General features: G+C 38.5%; 1 protein-coding gene across 2 annotated transcripts in view; it reads right to left on the bottom strand.

The window, feature by feature from the left end:
• The window catches only part of CHST9 (carbohydrate sulfotransferase 9), a 279,935-nt gene that overhangs the window by 224,384 nt on the left and 39,188 nt on the right, over nucleotides 1–16,363 (bottom strand). Inside the window, exon 2 of one of the 2 annotated variants that reach the window (XM_063612667.1) lies at nucleotides 12,562–12,777. In XM_063612667.1, the coding sequence (XP_063468737.1) occupies nucleotides 12,562–12,682 (121 nt within the window). In that variant the 5' untranslated portion in view covers nucleotides 12,683–12,777. Of the gene's footprint in view, nucleotides 1–12,561; nucleotides 12,778–16,363 lie in introns of those variants that run through there. The other variant, XM_063612768.1, reaches the window with a different exon arrangement.

Genomic DNA, 16,363 nt, shown 5'->3' with positions numbered 1-16,363 from the left:
ATACTCAATTCAGCCCCTTATAGCAGCTCTCAAACATATAAACAAAGGATTATAGAATGATATTCTTAGCAGAATTATGTGTGAGAGTCAAAAGTCAGAAACAACTTTAATGTGCATCAGTTGGAGAATGTATATATAAATTGCAGCTTATTCATATAATGAGATATTAGTTAGCAGTTAGGTATATGACTGAGAGCTACATATATCAATGCAAATAAATCTCAAAAACCTACTGTTGAAAGAAAAAGCAAGTTGCCAAAGGATATATACAAATAGATACCTTTTATATAAGGCTACAAATATGAAAATGGAATACATGCATGTGTTAAAAATTATAGAGACATACAGGAATGTGGGAATAGACATCAAATTTAGGATGGGGTTACCTCACGAAGGCAAGAAAGAAGGTATGAAAATGAGAGAAGAAAATAATGTACAGAGATTTACCAATTTGTTCAAAGACACAAAGCAGGTTCGAAGTGAGTATAGTAGAGAATACTTTTCACTACAAACTACTAACTAATCCATTTTGGAGAGCTTCTGAGACTTATTTATTAATATCTCTGTAAACTTAAAATAAAATCCTATGTTCCCCACCGACTAAATAGACCCCCTCCTGGCCCAGGGGACCCCAGAGAAATCTTAAATAACTGAGTTCCTGGCCGAGCGTGGTGGCTCACGCTTGTAATCTCAGCACTTTGGGAGGATGAGGCAGGTGGATCACCTGAGGTCAGGAGTTCGAGACCAGCCTGGCCAACATGGTGAAACCCTGTCTCTAATAAAAATACAGAAAATTAGCTGGGCATGGTGGCGCATGCCTGTACTTCCAGCGACTTGAGAGGCTGAGGCAGGAGAATTGCTTGAATCTGGGAGGCAGAGATTGCAGTGAGCCGAGATCGCACTATTGCACTCCAGCCTATGCAACATGAGCAAAACTCCGTATCAAAAAAACAAAACAAAACAAAACAAAACAAAACAAACTGAGTTCCTGGCTATGATGAGAAACAAGGTGAGACATGCCTTGTTATACCCTCCCCGCCCCTTTTGGAGTTTAGACACAACTGATCATCATTAATGTTAAAATCAAGATCACAAGTCTGATACAACAGACTTTTTGTGGTAATAGGTAACAAATTATAAATAAGACCTAAGGCCATGAAAGGCAAAGGTGAAGTCACACCTGCAAGCCATTAATCTTGCTACACAGCATCCCTGTTTTAATTTAAAACATTCCTTTCTGCGAATCCAAATTTTAAACAGAGTCTCACTGCTATAACCAATTTGAAGTTAAAGAATCTTTTAATCCATTTTTAACCTATAAGTCCTCACTTCAAGATACCCTGCATTTTCTGGGCAAACCAATGTATACCTTTCATGTATTAATTTATGTCTTTGCCTGTAATGCCCACCTCCCTAAAATGTATAAAACCAAACCATCATCCAGCTGCCTGGGACAACTTACTAAAGGCATCTTGGTTTTGTGTTTACCCTGGGCTCTGGTCACTTATATTGGCTTGGAATAACCTTCTTTAAAATATTTCACAGAGATTAGTTTTTTCCATTAACATCTCCTTTAGACACAAAATGATAGTCACATAAAATTTAACACTGTAAGAGACTTTAAAGGTTATCTTCTATAATTCCTCATTCAGGTTTTGACTTTTCTTCACAACATGTCAGCTAAATGATGATCCAGCGTTTTGTTCAAACAAAATACTGTATTGCAAAAGGAAAAATAAACTACAGATAACACATTTCTGACCTCAACGAAGACATTTCAGGATATCCCTGGAGAAAATCTCCACCCCACCCCAAACCAAGCAATTTAACTTCTGAAAAATCGAGTTAAACACCAGCTTCACTTGTCTTCCTTAGCTTAGGTGAGCTTAGTTTTGGGGTGAATTCACTCATACAGCAAAGACTTACTGAGCATCTACTATGTGCCAGGCACCATGCTCAGTCATAGGGCACAGGAGTGAACAAGGCAGTACCTTGGAGTTTGTGGTGTAAAATGAATTAAAAACAGTGAAGAAGGATTGCTCTGTGCCATCCTCTGCTTTACCCTCTACTCTAAGAGGTAAATAGAGCTAATGGGGTCCATTATGAGGCCCCTCTGAAATTCAGTAAGCCTTCTCTGAGACAGATGAGTGCTCACCGAGGGTAGGAAAGAAAATTAAGAAAGAGTAGGAATAGTGTTAGGTCTGGGAGTAAATGGATCAAGGGACCCCAACATTTGCTGGGGCTCCCTGTATATAACTCTGCTCCTTTCTTCCTGTCTGCTTTTCTTCTTTCTCTTGCTCTAAGCCTAGAATCTTCAGCTGCTCTGGTCCACCTTGTAGAAAACAGCTGAACAAGCTTCTGAGCTTTGCATCAGACAGTCCAGGTACTCAGCCTGTATTCCAAGTCTCAAAAGCCAGAATGCCCAGAAAGGGAATCACTGGGCAGGCTTGGTTTAGCCTCCCATCCCCTGGACAATAAATTTACTGTGCTCATCATGTGTGGTACACTAGGAATAATAGGTCTAGCATTGGCCAGGTACCTGCCAACAGAACTAATGAAGGGTTACATTTTAATATGGCAGTTCCTGGTACCACTTCATAGATAGCAAGTGCCTCATTGTTTAAATGTGCTCAAAACATATTGGGAGAACAAACACATTCAATATATTACTAGATGTTAAACATCTACGTTGATGGGATCGACTCTGCTGCAAAGGTTGGCTGCTGCATGTTATTCAGGTTCGGAAGACTTTAACCAATTTGACATCCATGACTCCTTCACTTCTGGGGTATCGGGCAAAAGCAGGAGACAGCACACAAGAATACAAGAAACTCAAAAAGCTAGGGCAGAGAGTTAAGACAGAGCCCACAGAGTTGAGTTGTAATTGGCTGAGTGAATAGGGTTGCTGGGGGTACATGGCAAGGTGAGGACTGAAATGTGCATCTGGAAGCAGGGGCAGCTGTGGGACACTGGTGACCAAAATACAAGTTTCCTGCCCTCAGGAAGCCTCCATTTTACTGGGAGATGCAGAGCATATGTAAGCAAACAAAAGGAATTATTGCAAATTGAGATCAGTGCCATGAAATAAATTTTAAAAAACAATAAAACAGGTGCAGAGAGAGAAAACTTTCACTTTACATAGGATGTTTGGGGAAGGTGATATTGAAGCTGTACCCTGAAGGATTCAGAAAAGTCAGCCATGGAAATGGCCAAGGAAATGTGCTCCAGGAAGAGGGAACAGCCCTGATGTGGGAATAATCACTAGTGGGAAGACGAGGTGTGGTGCTGTCCAGAAGTGGGCAGCGGGAGCATGTGCTCATTTGATTAAAAAATTGCTTGCCACACTTACAGATATAAGAGAAAGTAATTCAAATGAGTGACTTTTTAAAGAAAAGCAATTTTATTTTCCTGAGTATATGATTGACAGTAAACATAAAGTCCTTCTATGTAAAAAATGGCTTTGTTCTAGTTCAGGTATACAGAGATAACCTGAAAGAAAATACAATTTCAAAACAGCAACATCACAATCAGGATGAACAGCCTGCTTTTTGGAGGAAAAGAACAGACTACTCTCATCAGAGAAGCTCAGGGGAAAAGAATTATATCAGTCCAGTCTAGAAACAAAACTTTATATGCCAAAAATATGCTTCAGTGTAGAGAGAGAAAGTGTACTTAGTTTGAAAAAAAAGCAAGATGAAGTCTCCTTAGAAACACCAGATGCACAGACCAGAATCAATTATCTAAGAAAAAGCAATAAGGTGGCTTTACTTTGCCTGAAATCGGAAGCTTGCAGCTACTACTTTTCATTTTCATACAAAGTGGGAGGGTTGAAATACAACCAGGACTACTGATGTTTATAGTGCTTAAACAAAACAAAACAAAACAAAACAAAAACTAGTACAAGTCACCATCTATTCTGGCCAACTTGCCACTGTTAGTAGCATGTAGGATTTGAATAGAACCTCGACCTACCAAAAGGTCACATCACTGACCAAAAAAGAGTATTTTCAGGCAAAATATGTTCAGGACGAGGGTCCTACAGAGCATGGATTGGTGACAATGAGTTTTTAAAAGGTGGGGTTATATTTATATAATTCTCTTATAGGCTAGCAATGATAATTCATAGCTAAATTATTGACCTTAGCTGTTAATGCTGAATCCTAAATTCAGACATTGTACTTATTTGACATAAATCAGAAAAAAACTGGTAGAAGTCAGGAAAAAAAATTAACTAGAAGTATACAAGAAAAATTTAAAAAGTTTCTGAGTTCTGGGGAGATAGTCAGAAAACAAAAAATTTCAGTTAGAGACAATTACATCAAAACATCTATTGTACACTATGCTGGCTCTAGCTAATAACAATATATTATACTGTATATTTTCAAAGTGCTAAAAGAGGAGATTTTAAGTGTTTTTTACCACAAAAAATAAGTATGTGAGAGTATGCATATGTTAAGTGGCTTGATTTGACTGTTCTGCAAGGTGTACATGTATTAAGACATCATGTTGTGTACCATAAGTGTATACAATTTTTCCTTGTCAATTAAAAAAATTTAAAAATAACACAAAACAAGGGACAAAAAGTGCTTTAAAAGGAAGGGAAGCAGTAGTGAACCGTTTCATATTGAGAACAAATACTTGTTTGGGAAGAGTATATTTTTCTGTCTGACTCCTTGGCTGGGTCAGCTGATCCATACTGCAGTATATTTTCTGGGTTTAGAAATAATTTCACTTTGTTGGTCTCACTTTATTGTTCAACTTTTTGTAGCTTGAAGCCTGTCTTGGTGAAAATGGAGACCTCAGACATAATGTTATTTACAGTCTTTCTCCTCTTCTGTCAGCTTAATGAGAGGATTACAGTGACCACTCTTTTTTCTTCTAGTGCATGCCTTGTAGATGAGTGAGAGGTAAGAGGAAGTGCCAATAAATCAGCCAAAGTCAGTACCTCTGGGTCAGTGGTTCATAACCTTGACTGAATATTAAAATCACCTGGGGAGATTTTAAAAATCCCCGTATCAGGGCCACACTCCCAGCCTGGCAAATTAGCATCTCTGGGGAGGAGGCCAGGAACCAAAATCAACATGTCAGGGTGTGGACCAAGGCACGTGTTCCTTAAAACGCCTGGTCTTTCTCAAGCAGCTGGTGAGAACCACTGATCTAACTGTGCTTTTCTCACTTCACCATGTGCAGCAAGCACCTGAGATTCTTATTAAAATTCAGATTCCCATGCAACAGACCTGTGTGGGTGCTGAGGGTCTGCAATTCTAACAACTCTCACGTGACGCTGTTGCTTCTGCTGCTTTTCACATTTTGGGTACAGAGACTCTGCTCAGGGGTTCTCAAAATATAATCCCTGGATCTGCAGCATCAGGGTCCACAGAAATCTTGTTGGAAATGCAAATTCTTGGGCCCCATCCCAGATCTAGTGAATCAGTAACTCTGGGGGTGGAGCCCAACAGTCTGTTTTAACCAAACCTTCAGGGGATGCTGATGTACATTGAAGTTTGAGAACCACTACTGGATTGGATAATATTTTTGAGTTTACTTGAGTGTGAGGCTTTTGAGGGGCAAGAAAGGGAGATACCATAGTTTATCCAGAGCATTGGAGAAGGCTTACTTGTGGAAATAAGAGATCAGGCTTCACAGGAACCCAGGAAAGTTTGCACAACCAGGAAACACGTGATAACCTACTGTGGCACAGCCAGGCATTCCAGGAACGTGGTGTGGTCTGGAAGCACGGAGTGTCATTCTGCACCCGGAGTGACTGCCCAGGCTGCCCACTGCCTGGCCAGTGCACCGTGTCTTTCTCTAGTGCCTTCTCTTAGCATGACTGTACAATGCCCACTATCTCTGCACACTGCAGGGTGGCTTAGTTGGAGTCCTAGAATGAGGCTGCTTGAATCAGACTTCTGCTTTCTTATTTGCTTAGCCTCAGTTTTCTTGTCTTGAAAAATGGGAATACTAATGGTACCTATCTCAGACTTGTTGTGGGATTAAATGAGATAATGGGTGTGATGTGTTTAGAGCATTGCCTGGGACCCAATAACTGCTGAAACTGTAACTCTGCCATTCTTGTTTGCAAAAAGTTTTTTTTATAAAGTTTTTAAAGAAGTTTTTGAGTTTTAAGTAAACATGTAAAATTGTTATCAATAAATAGCTAAAAAATTATTGGTCCTAGATAGAAATGCTTAGAAGTTATTTGGACAGATTGTTGTAACGTAGGCTACATTGAGGAAATGGTTTCAGTATGGAATGGATGAAACTAAACTTGACTCTGGAAATATCTCAGGAAAATATATAATGTAAACTATTGGATGCGATCTGTATTGATTTTTACTGCTTTGTATATTTTAAAATATGTGCATATAACTCCTCATTACTTGATAGAATATGTTGTTACGTATGTGTATTTCTAACACAAGTTACATATGGGAATAGTAACGTCATGTTTTTTTTTTTTTTTTTGAGACGGAGTCTCGCTCTGTTGCCCAGGCTGGAGTACAGTGGCGCAATCTCGGCTCACTGCGAGCTCCGCCTCCTGGGTTCACGCCATTCAGTAACGTCATGTTTTAAAAGGAATTACATAGTAGGTGTTATAGTCCAGGCAAGAGTGACCAGATTGTCTTTTTCATGAAATGGTTAAGAAGTTTGGGTGACAGAACGAAAGCTTGTCTCAAAAAAGAAATTTGGGGTTTCATTCTCCATGAAAATGATCAGGCTATGCTATGGAAGGAGGATGAGCCTCCTGAAGTGTCAGGGATACAGGTAGGATGAGTTGTTAAGCAGAAGTTAAGATGCAAGTTCTTGCTAAATATATGGAGCTATCTAAGGAAGTTGCTGTAAGATGAGTGGATGCCTTGGGAAGGAGTGAATTCTTTGTCCCCAGGAGTCTTCAAACACAGTCTGTGTGGTCATTAGACGGGGATACTGGAAAACCAAGCAAAACAGTATTTATCCACCCACACAAAATACTGTTGAGCACCTGTCACATATTAGGCTCCATGCTATGAAAAGGGGATGCTGAGGGAAGTCAGACAAGCTCTCTGTCCATACAGAGTTCATAAAGTAGGAAAGCATACAGACAATTAATAAGTCAACAAATAATTAAGGAGGCAATTGCTGATTGTGATAATTTTTCTGAAGAAAATGAATAAGATGGAGAGATTGATTTATACATATAATGAAGATATAATTATTTATTAATTATAGACTCATAATTGATTATATTGATTTATATGCATAATTATATAATCTGTATATATTGATTTATTTATATATATGTGTGTGTGTGTGTATATATATATATACAGAGAGAGAGAGGGGGGCACTGATTGACTGTGGGGGTGATCAAAGAAGGTGACATCTGAGCCAAGACAGGTGAGATAACAGAAGGGATCCCAGGCTCCTGAAACTGTGAGCACATCTAGTCAGCACAGGGCTTGGTTTAGCAGAGGGAGAGGCAGCTCCAGAAGCATGGTGAGTGAATGGAGAATGAGGCCGAGGAGGCAGGCAGTGGCTACAGCTCACACAGCTGTGGGCTCTGGGGAGAAGTTTTTGTTAAAGGGAATGAGATATGATTGAAAAATTTTAAACATGGGAGTAATATAATCCAATTTGTATTTTTGAAAAACAGGTGGGTTCAAGAGGATCTTTGAATTCTTATCTAAAGCTGAGGTGGTGACTTTGTTGTTAGAGGGTCTCAACGCTGTCTTATGGCACATATGAAACAGTTACACACCATGACTTTTGGTATGAGTTCCATTTAGCAGTAAGATTCTAACTAGATAAAGAGTGCCAATTGCAAACTTAAACAGTAGCTGGGGGAAAAAATAAACAACAAGCCATTCTTGTGATTTATCCTAACCAGCCCTCATCACTGCTGCATCATATCCATAGCTCTCTGCCCTCCTCTGGTCCTCTGGGTCCTCTGCATGCTTTCACCTGCCCAGCCTCCACTCCCCTCCTTCTAGCGCTTCTATCTGGTCAGCAATTCTATCCCTGACAACTGACTGTGCTGCTTCTCCTGCCCCCAACTCATTAGTTTGTCCCATAATGGAGGGCCTGTCTCTTTTCTGTCACAAAGGACTCTTCCTTTTGTCCCAGTGGTTTGGCCTGGACTCAGGACCATTTTCTCCCTTACAATTCATTTGACTGCACTCTCCTTAAGAAAAAGGATTATATCTGGCTCACTATTATATGCCTGTATTCACCATGGTGCTCAGCACATTCAATTGTTAAGTCTTCAAGAAATACTGCTGGATGAGTGATTCCTCTGCCCGTGGAGGCAGCTTGTATGGACACGAGATGCCCCTGGACAATGACCTGTCTCTATGCACTCAATCCTATCCTTCTCCTGCCAGCTTCCACATTGGGAACCAGAATGGCTCTGTGCCAATTAGCTTCTCCCAACTAATTTAACCAAAGTTGGATCTAAGCCTTCATTTTTTTTTTAACCTTAATCAGTCAAGGCACAAGCTTGGGCACAATTAAATTTTCCTGAATTGTGGCTGAGTTTTAATTGTGGCAACTCAGAAAAAGCAAGTTTGCAGATGTTCTGCGTCATTTCCAGGATAAGAATAACAGCTCACGTTCATTGTGCATTACTGTTTGCCAAGCACCATACTGAGTGCTTTGCAAGCATTGCCTCCTTTAATCTTCACTGCAACCCTATGTGGAAAATATGACTATCCTGATTTTACAGATAAGGAAACTTGAGGTTTAGAGAGACAAAGAAATTTGCCCAGGGTTACAAAGCTAACAAATAGGAGATCTGAGATTTTCAAGATCCTTCTGAATGAAAAATTTGTACCTTTAACAACTATGAAAAAAATATATAAAATAAAATTTGTGATAACATATCAACATACTGCAAATTAGCACTAGGAAATGGATAAATTAATGGATAGTGATATTGAAAAAGTAGATGGTATTATGGAACTCTATTGCATAATTGGATAGATTTTAATTTCTCTGTCATACAGCTTCTCTTTACTTCCAAAAAAATCTGTTTTCATAATCCTTTACCAGTATATCAGAGCATATTTCAGATTTTTTGAATTCTAAAGTATTTTGTTTTAATACAAAAAACCCAAGAAAACCAGGGAGGCTTAGAAAATAGTCCATATCTTAGATTTGAAAAGCCTCAAATAAAAGACATGAAGAAAACCTAAGAATTCTCATATATAACTGAAATATATGTGAGATCAAAGCCATTTAGATTTTAAAACCAGCATTACTTATAGAAAGTCTCAGGAACCAAACCAGCTCATCTTTCAAAGTTTCTTTGAGTGACAGTTCTAAAGTGTCCAAAAGACAGATTTTCCATTTTTTTAAACTTAACATCAAAGCACATATTCATATATTTATTTATTTAAAAAGAGATTGCCTTTAAAAATGCCTAATGCTCCTGATGTTATTTGAAACACACACACATATATATATATATAAAACAAATGTCTGCCTACCTAGAAAACTGCAGAATTTCAACCCACAGCACTAACCTAGTATAAGGCAGAACTTCAGATGGAAGTCTTCTTAAAGAATATTACAGTTTTTCTTCAGAGACATAGTTATCTACAGGACTCTTGACTTTTACATTTATGCTTTTTATCATGGGTAGTTTATGAAATATTACATAATTCATATAAAATATATCAAGAAGCAGGGAAAGCACTTCTATCAAAATTACAAGTAAAATTTAAGAGAATAAATGATAAGTGTTTTACCAGTCTTAACCAAGGAAAATAATTTTCCAACACTTGGGAAAATTGTGAACTCAAGTTAAGATTTAAGCTTGTAGAAGAGGTTACACATCTGTATGTCGTTTAATTTACCAGTTTCAGTGATTTTAAAACATCTGTACTGATATTACTGCATTTGTAATTATATGCCTACGTAATCCAGTGGTTTGGTTAGGAGACTCTTTTAGGGATTCCGACAATTAGGAAAACCTGGGTATGGGTTACACTTCAAAAACTTGTACTTTGTAGCTACACGTTAAGTCATTTAAACTTTCTGAGTCTCCCTTGCTTCATCTGTGCTATGGAGAAATAATAATATTCACCTTTTTCCTTCATAGAGGTGATACATTGAGCAGAGGCGTGGACCTCGTAGCAGTACAACCTGGGTTGAAATCCAGGCTTTCCCCTCTGCAACAAGGCCATGCAAAGCCTTGGATATGCCCCTTATCCCTCTGGAGTCTCATTTTCCTCATCTGTAAATTTAGAATAATACTCACCTAGTAAGAGATGAGGATTACAGAAAATTTATGTGAACATTTGGCACTTATTAAGCTCTCCATAAATGGTAGCTATTAATGCTTATGGACACATTTGGTAAACTACATTTTATATGTATGGTATTATTAACCTGTTTCCTTAGATATATAATTTCTTAGTGACAGACTAAACACATTACTGCCAAATAGTAGTCTATATATATGAATATATTTTCCCTTAAGTATTAAATCTTGCTGGGATAGTCTTTTTGTGAAATTTGTTATGAGACCACGATATGAGCAAAACTCGAAATAATGAGATCTTTTTCTTTCTTCTTCCTTTGCTGTATTGCAATCTACAGTCTTCAGTGAATTTTCAATCCATTCATTCATTCGTTCAACAAACACTGAAGGCTTACTATGTTATAGGATCTATGCTAAGGGTTATATTTCAGGAAGAATGAGCCTATATATTTTACTAAAGGTGGTTTCATTAAATATAATGTTATTATGATAAATTATTTCAGTAGTATAGAAAAGTTAGCCTAATAGTTTATGTAAACTGTAAAGGGAATTAAGAATATATTTTGACAATATGTTACATATTCTCTAGAAAATCATTATATGCGACCTCTTTTCACAAGGTTTTAATTTATTAATTAAATACATCAAAAGTGTTGTCCAGGGGCAGTGGCTTACGCCTGTAATCCCAATCCCAGAACTTTGGGAGGCCAAGGCAGGTGGATCACTTGAACTCAGGAGTTCAAGACCAGCCTGGGCTGGGCGTGGTGGCTCATGCCTGTAATCCCAGCACTTTGGGAGGCCAAGGTGAGTGGATCACGAGGTCAGGAGATCGAGACCATCCTGGCTAACATGGTGAAACCCCGTCTCTACTAAAAATACAAAAAAAAAGAAATTAGCCGGGCATGGTGGCGGGTGCCTGTAGTCCCAGCTACTTAGGAGGCTGAGGCCGGAGAATGGTGTGAACCTGGGAGGCGGAGCTTGCAGTGAGCTGAGATTGTGCCACTGCACTCCAGCCTGGGTGACTAAGCAAGACTCTGTCTCAAAAAAAAAAAAAAAAAAAAAGACCAGCCTGGTCAACATGGTGAAACCCCCCTCCACAAAAAATACAAAAATTAGCCTGGTGCAGTGGTTTGTGCCTGTATACCCAGCTATTTGGGAGGCTGAGGCAGAAGAATCACTTGAACCTGGGAGGCAGAAGTTGCAGTGAGCCAAGATCATGCTATTGCTCTCCAGCCTGGGCGACAGGAGTAAAATCCTGTCTCAAAAAAAAGTATGAGGATAAACCAAAGAAAGGAATTTAAAAATGGAAACAATTTTAAAAATAATCATAGTTGTGACTCAGTATTAAATTGTCTTTTGGAGAAAATTCTTAAGTGTTTTATAGCTAGAATAACTTAAAAAAAAAAAAAAAGAAAAAAAAGAAAATGGGCCACAACTGGAGACAATCAAAAAATCATTCTTCTGTTTTTACTTTATTATCCTTAACAGTCATAAGCCATCGTCTATTTCTACTAATGGAAACCATCAGAACTTCACAAGATCTGTATGTATAAATTTCTATGATATTCTAAGTCTTTTACTTTAATAATACTATATCATTATAAATATAATCATTTTTAACAGTAAGTGAGTGCCTCCAATGGGCAGCAATTGCAAATTGAAAGACAAAAGTACAAGATGAGCCTGTGGACCAAATCTGGCCCACCAGCTGTTTTTGTAAATAAAGTTTTATTGGAACACAGCCTGTTCCATTTGTTTACATGTAATCTGTGGCTGCTTCTTGATATATTAGCAGAGTTGAGTAGTTGTGGTAGAGATGGTATGGCCTGCAAAGAGTAAAATATTTATGATCTAGTCCTTTATATAAAAGATTTGCCAACCCTTCCTTTATAATAAAGCTATTAAATGATATTTATACCAAGTTTGAGTATCAACATAAATTAAGAAGGAATTAAAGGAGAGGCTGCTGTACATTCAGCACCTTTTAGGCTTATGCCTGATGCTCCATGGACAGGTAAGAAGTAGGATAAATGCTATACTTTTGAAGACAAATTCTCTACAAGCAGTTCTTGCTGGACTATGGGACCACTGCTATTCCCCACTGAGATAACAAAAATTCCCATTGTTAAGCCACCAAACAAATGCCTACCAGAGTTGTATAATTTTGCTCCCTTTTAGGAGCTGGGAATTTTAGCTTATGACTCATTTTTTGTTGTTGAAAATACTGTGATTCTTAATATATTAATAAGCATCACAACTAATTTAATTTAAAATAGCTATTATTGTTACAATTAAAATAGAAGAAAAAGCACATGTATTACCTGTATGTTGTTCTTCAATCCAGACTTGCAAATACATGAAGAGGAGTAGCCCAGCTACTCCAAATATCAGCACAGAGAGGAAGACTTGTTTGGGGTTCATGACCATTTCAGATGGCTGCATTTCTCCTCATTTCAGAATCTGAAGACCACATGATTTGTTTTCCCGTAAAACTTCAGTCTTTTCTTGTTCTCTAAGGGCCCATTCCATAAAGTAACCTAGGATTTTAAAAAGAAATCTACATTGTACATGTCTGGTAATATTAATTCTCAAATATGGCATAAATATGCAGTATCTCAACAACGCTGAAGACTTCATGTGCACACTAATGCTCTGAAGACAGAAAAGACTGTAGTAGGTGTTCCTAGAATGGCAATTTTCTATTGCATACTTTTATCTTATCTAAGGAATGTATTATCCTACAGCTAATAAGTAACATCTTAACATTTAGTTAGGCAAAGTCTGGCCAGACTTAAGTCCTCCTATATTATAAGGTGTAAAGTAAGGTTTGGGATACCTTAAAATAATTGCAGGTAGGAAGAACAACAGAATGGGTTGTTAAAGGATGGGTTTTGAAAAACATTTTTGTAGAATGTAAGAAAAAATCACCTCCTGTCTTAAGAATATATTAAGTTCAAAAATGGAAGGTGTAATATAATTTTTCTCTCATATAAAGTAACAGATTTCTCCAATTTAAAGAGCACATTTAAAATCCTTCAGAGGCATAAAAAGATAAATAATAAAAGGTCAGGGTTCAAGGACCCCTCCCACAATAACATGAAATTACTGAAATCTACCTCAGATTACAGAAATCTACCCCAGTAATAAAGAGCTATTTTATTTTTTAAAAAATACTGAAAAGATTTTCTTTTAGAACAATCTTGTTTAATGTAATATAACCTTAACATTTTATTTTTTTTAAAAATTGCATCCTCTTTTGAGAATCTGATGAAAATGTGAGCCCTCTCTTTAGAAAAATATAATCACATACAAAATCTTGCATAAAATGCCAAAGTGTTCATGTACCTTCACTGAAACCCACATTAAGAATCCCTGTTCCCCAAGGAAAACACATGGATGCAGGGTGGGGAACATCACACACCAGGGCCTGTTGGGGGATGGGGGGCAAGGAGAGGGAGAGCATTTGGACAAATACCTAATGCATGCGGAGCTTAAATCCTAGATGATGGGTTGATAGGTGCAGCAAACCACCATGGCACATGTATACCTGTGTAACAAACCTGCACGTTCTGCACATGTATCCCGGAACTTAAATAAAATAAACATAAAAATAGAAAAAACAAACAAAAAGAATCCCTGTTCCCAAAGAACTGCCACACAAGTATGCAGTAACCCGTGTAGTGAGCTCACCTAGTTAGCAGCCTGGCTAATGGGGCCAAGGTCATGGCTTTGTATCTAACGCTGGCCAGAAACCCTGGTTCAGTTCCTTGGCCACAGAACACAACCCCTCTGGGTGAGCTGAATAAATGTTTCTTCAATGTGAAGATATCATGCACATTGCTGCATCAAAAAGTTATCTCTTCTATTCCGTTGCCTCAAAATATTTGAGGAGAGTCCTTGAGGGAAAATATTGATTTTGCCTGTTTAAGAGGTGTTTTATGGGGTGCCAGTTAAAAGTCAAATACTGCTATGGGAAATTGCTTGTCTGGTTAAAGGATAGTATTTAGATATTCTTGGCAAAACCAATTTTCAGGGCTGGCGAGGTGGCTCATGTCTGTAATCCTAACACTTTGGAAGGCTAAGGCAGGGGGACTGCTTGACCTCAAGAGTTCAAGACGAACCTGAGCAGCATGGTGAAACCCTGTCTCTACAAAAAATAAAATAGATTTTAAAATTAGCCCAGTGTGGTGCCACGTGCCTCTAGTCCCAGCTACTGGAGAGCTTGAGGTGGGAGGATCACTTGAGCCCAGGATGGTGGAGGCTGCAGTGAGCTGTGATCAGGCCACTGCACTTCAGCCTAGGCAACAGAGCAAGACTCTGTCTCAAATAAATAATTAAGTAAATAAAAAACAAAAAAAAAAACTGTAGCTGATATCCATGATACCACATTTAACTTTGTGGTGATAGAATTCCTCATCTCTTAAAGGAGCTCAAAAAGTGACCTCAGAAATCAGAACAAGAGATGACTCAATGGGAGCCCTCCAGTCAACCCTGCGTTTCTACAGTCCTTAAGGCTGGCTGGCATTTCCCTTGAGCCTGAATGTTTGTGGCTGCAGTGAGCTGTGACTGTGCCAATGTACTCCACCCTGGGCAACACAGCAAGATCGTGTCTCAGAAAAAAATACAAAATAAAAAACCAATTCTCAAACAAATGAGCTTCAAAGATAATGTAAGAGTTCAGAATTAGAAGTCAATGTATTAAGTAATTAAAATGATTTCTTGATTAGAAAAAAAAACCACCAAATAGTTAAAAGTTCTTATGCAGAATGAGAAAAATGTCATGTCATGAATACTTCTTTTCCGTTTTGTTTGTTTGTTTGTTTTTTGGGTTTTTGTGTGTGTGTGTGTGGTGGAGTCTCGCTCTGTTGCCCAGGCTGGAGTGCAGTGCCGCAATCTTGGCTCACCGCAACCTCCACCTCCCAGGGTCAAGCGATTTTCCTGCCCCAGCCTCCCAAGTAGCTAGGACTACAGCTGTGAGCCACACCCAGCTAATTTTTGTATTTTTAGTAGAGACTCAGTTTCACCATGTTGGCCAGGCTGGTCTTGAACTCCTGATCTCAGGCGACCTTCCTGCCTCAGCCTCCCAAAGTGCTGGGATTACAGGTGTGAGCCACTGCCCCTGGCCTGAATACTTATTTTTCTTTATATTTTAACTCTGACCTGGAAGACGCCAGGGTAAGAGCTGTTTGTTAGCGCTACCTAAGATGCTTTCTCAAATCCAGTTCTCTGAGTTCTGTGAGGAAGGGGCAACTGTTTAACATTTCACTAGTGCTTTTGAGGATTTCAGGCATTTCCTTGATTCAGGTAGTAAAGAAAGTTTTTAAATAAGTAGAAGAGCCGAGAGTATTATCATACTGCTTATTTGATGGGTGATACTTTGCTCTTATATTGAATCTAAACTAAAATATTGTGAGCTTCCAAACGTATGTAACAAAGAACAGTTCCCGAGGGAGACTTGCAATTTGAGGTGTTGCAAATTGAATCCCTCAAGGAAAGCTATGAAATGAAGCCAGCTTTCTCTTCTCTTGATGCTGCCATTAAACAATGAACAGACATAATTCCTGGGTACATAAGAAGATTCAGATAGGAGGAAACCAGTTAAACAAAATCTAGTACTAACAAAGAAATAGTTGTTTACAAGGAGAAAGAGACTTTTACAATCTGTCTACATAATTAAAACTTATCTCAGAAGAGAAAAGGCTAGAAGAAAACTCATAAATCCAAGCAGATCCACGAACCTGTGAGAACGGTGGGAGTAAGAGCCAAAAGGAGTACTCCTTGGGGGTTTGCAGAGGAAAATTATTACCTACGATGCTGGAAAAAGATTAAGAATTTGCCCTTCCTTTCTTCAGGAGATGTTACTATCCTCTGACATATCCTCCTGGCTGAGAAAGCAGTAGAAAACCCATAATTGTTATTATGGCCGATGTGAGTAGGATTGAGTGATTAAAGCCACAAGGCAGAAAGGCAATCTGGTGTAAAATGGAGAGATATGTTTGATTTTCTCCCATCTCAGTCCATTAACCCAACGTTGGCGTTAGGAAATGGCTGTCATTAAACAAAGGTGAGGTGGTAGGAGCAGCAGGATTGCTTTAAGCAAACCTGAAGGTCAGCTGTGATGGG

Source organism: Symphalangus syndactylus, chromosome 1, assembly GCF_028878055.3.
Source record: "Symphalangus syndactylus isolate Jambi chromosome 1, NHGRI_mSymSyn1-v2.1_pri, whole genome shotgun sequence".
Classification (NCBI taxonomy): Eukaryota; Metazoa; Chordata; class Mammalia; order Primates; family Hylobatidae; genus Symphalangus; species Symphalangus syndactylus.
Note: the sequence above shows the minus strand (reverse complement) of the source record. Positions and strands in the feature narration are given on the sequence as shown.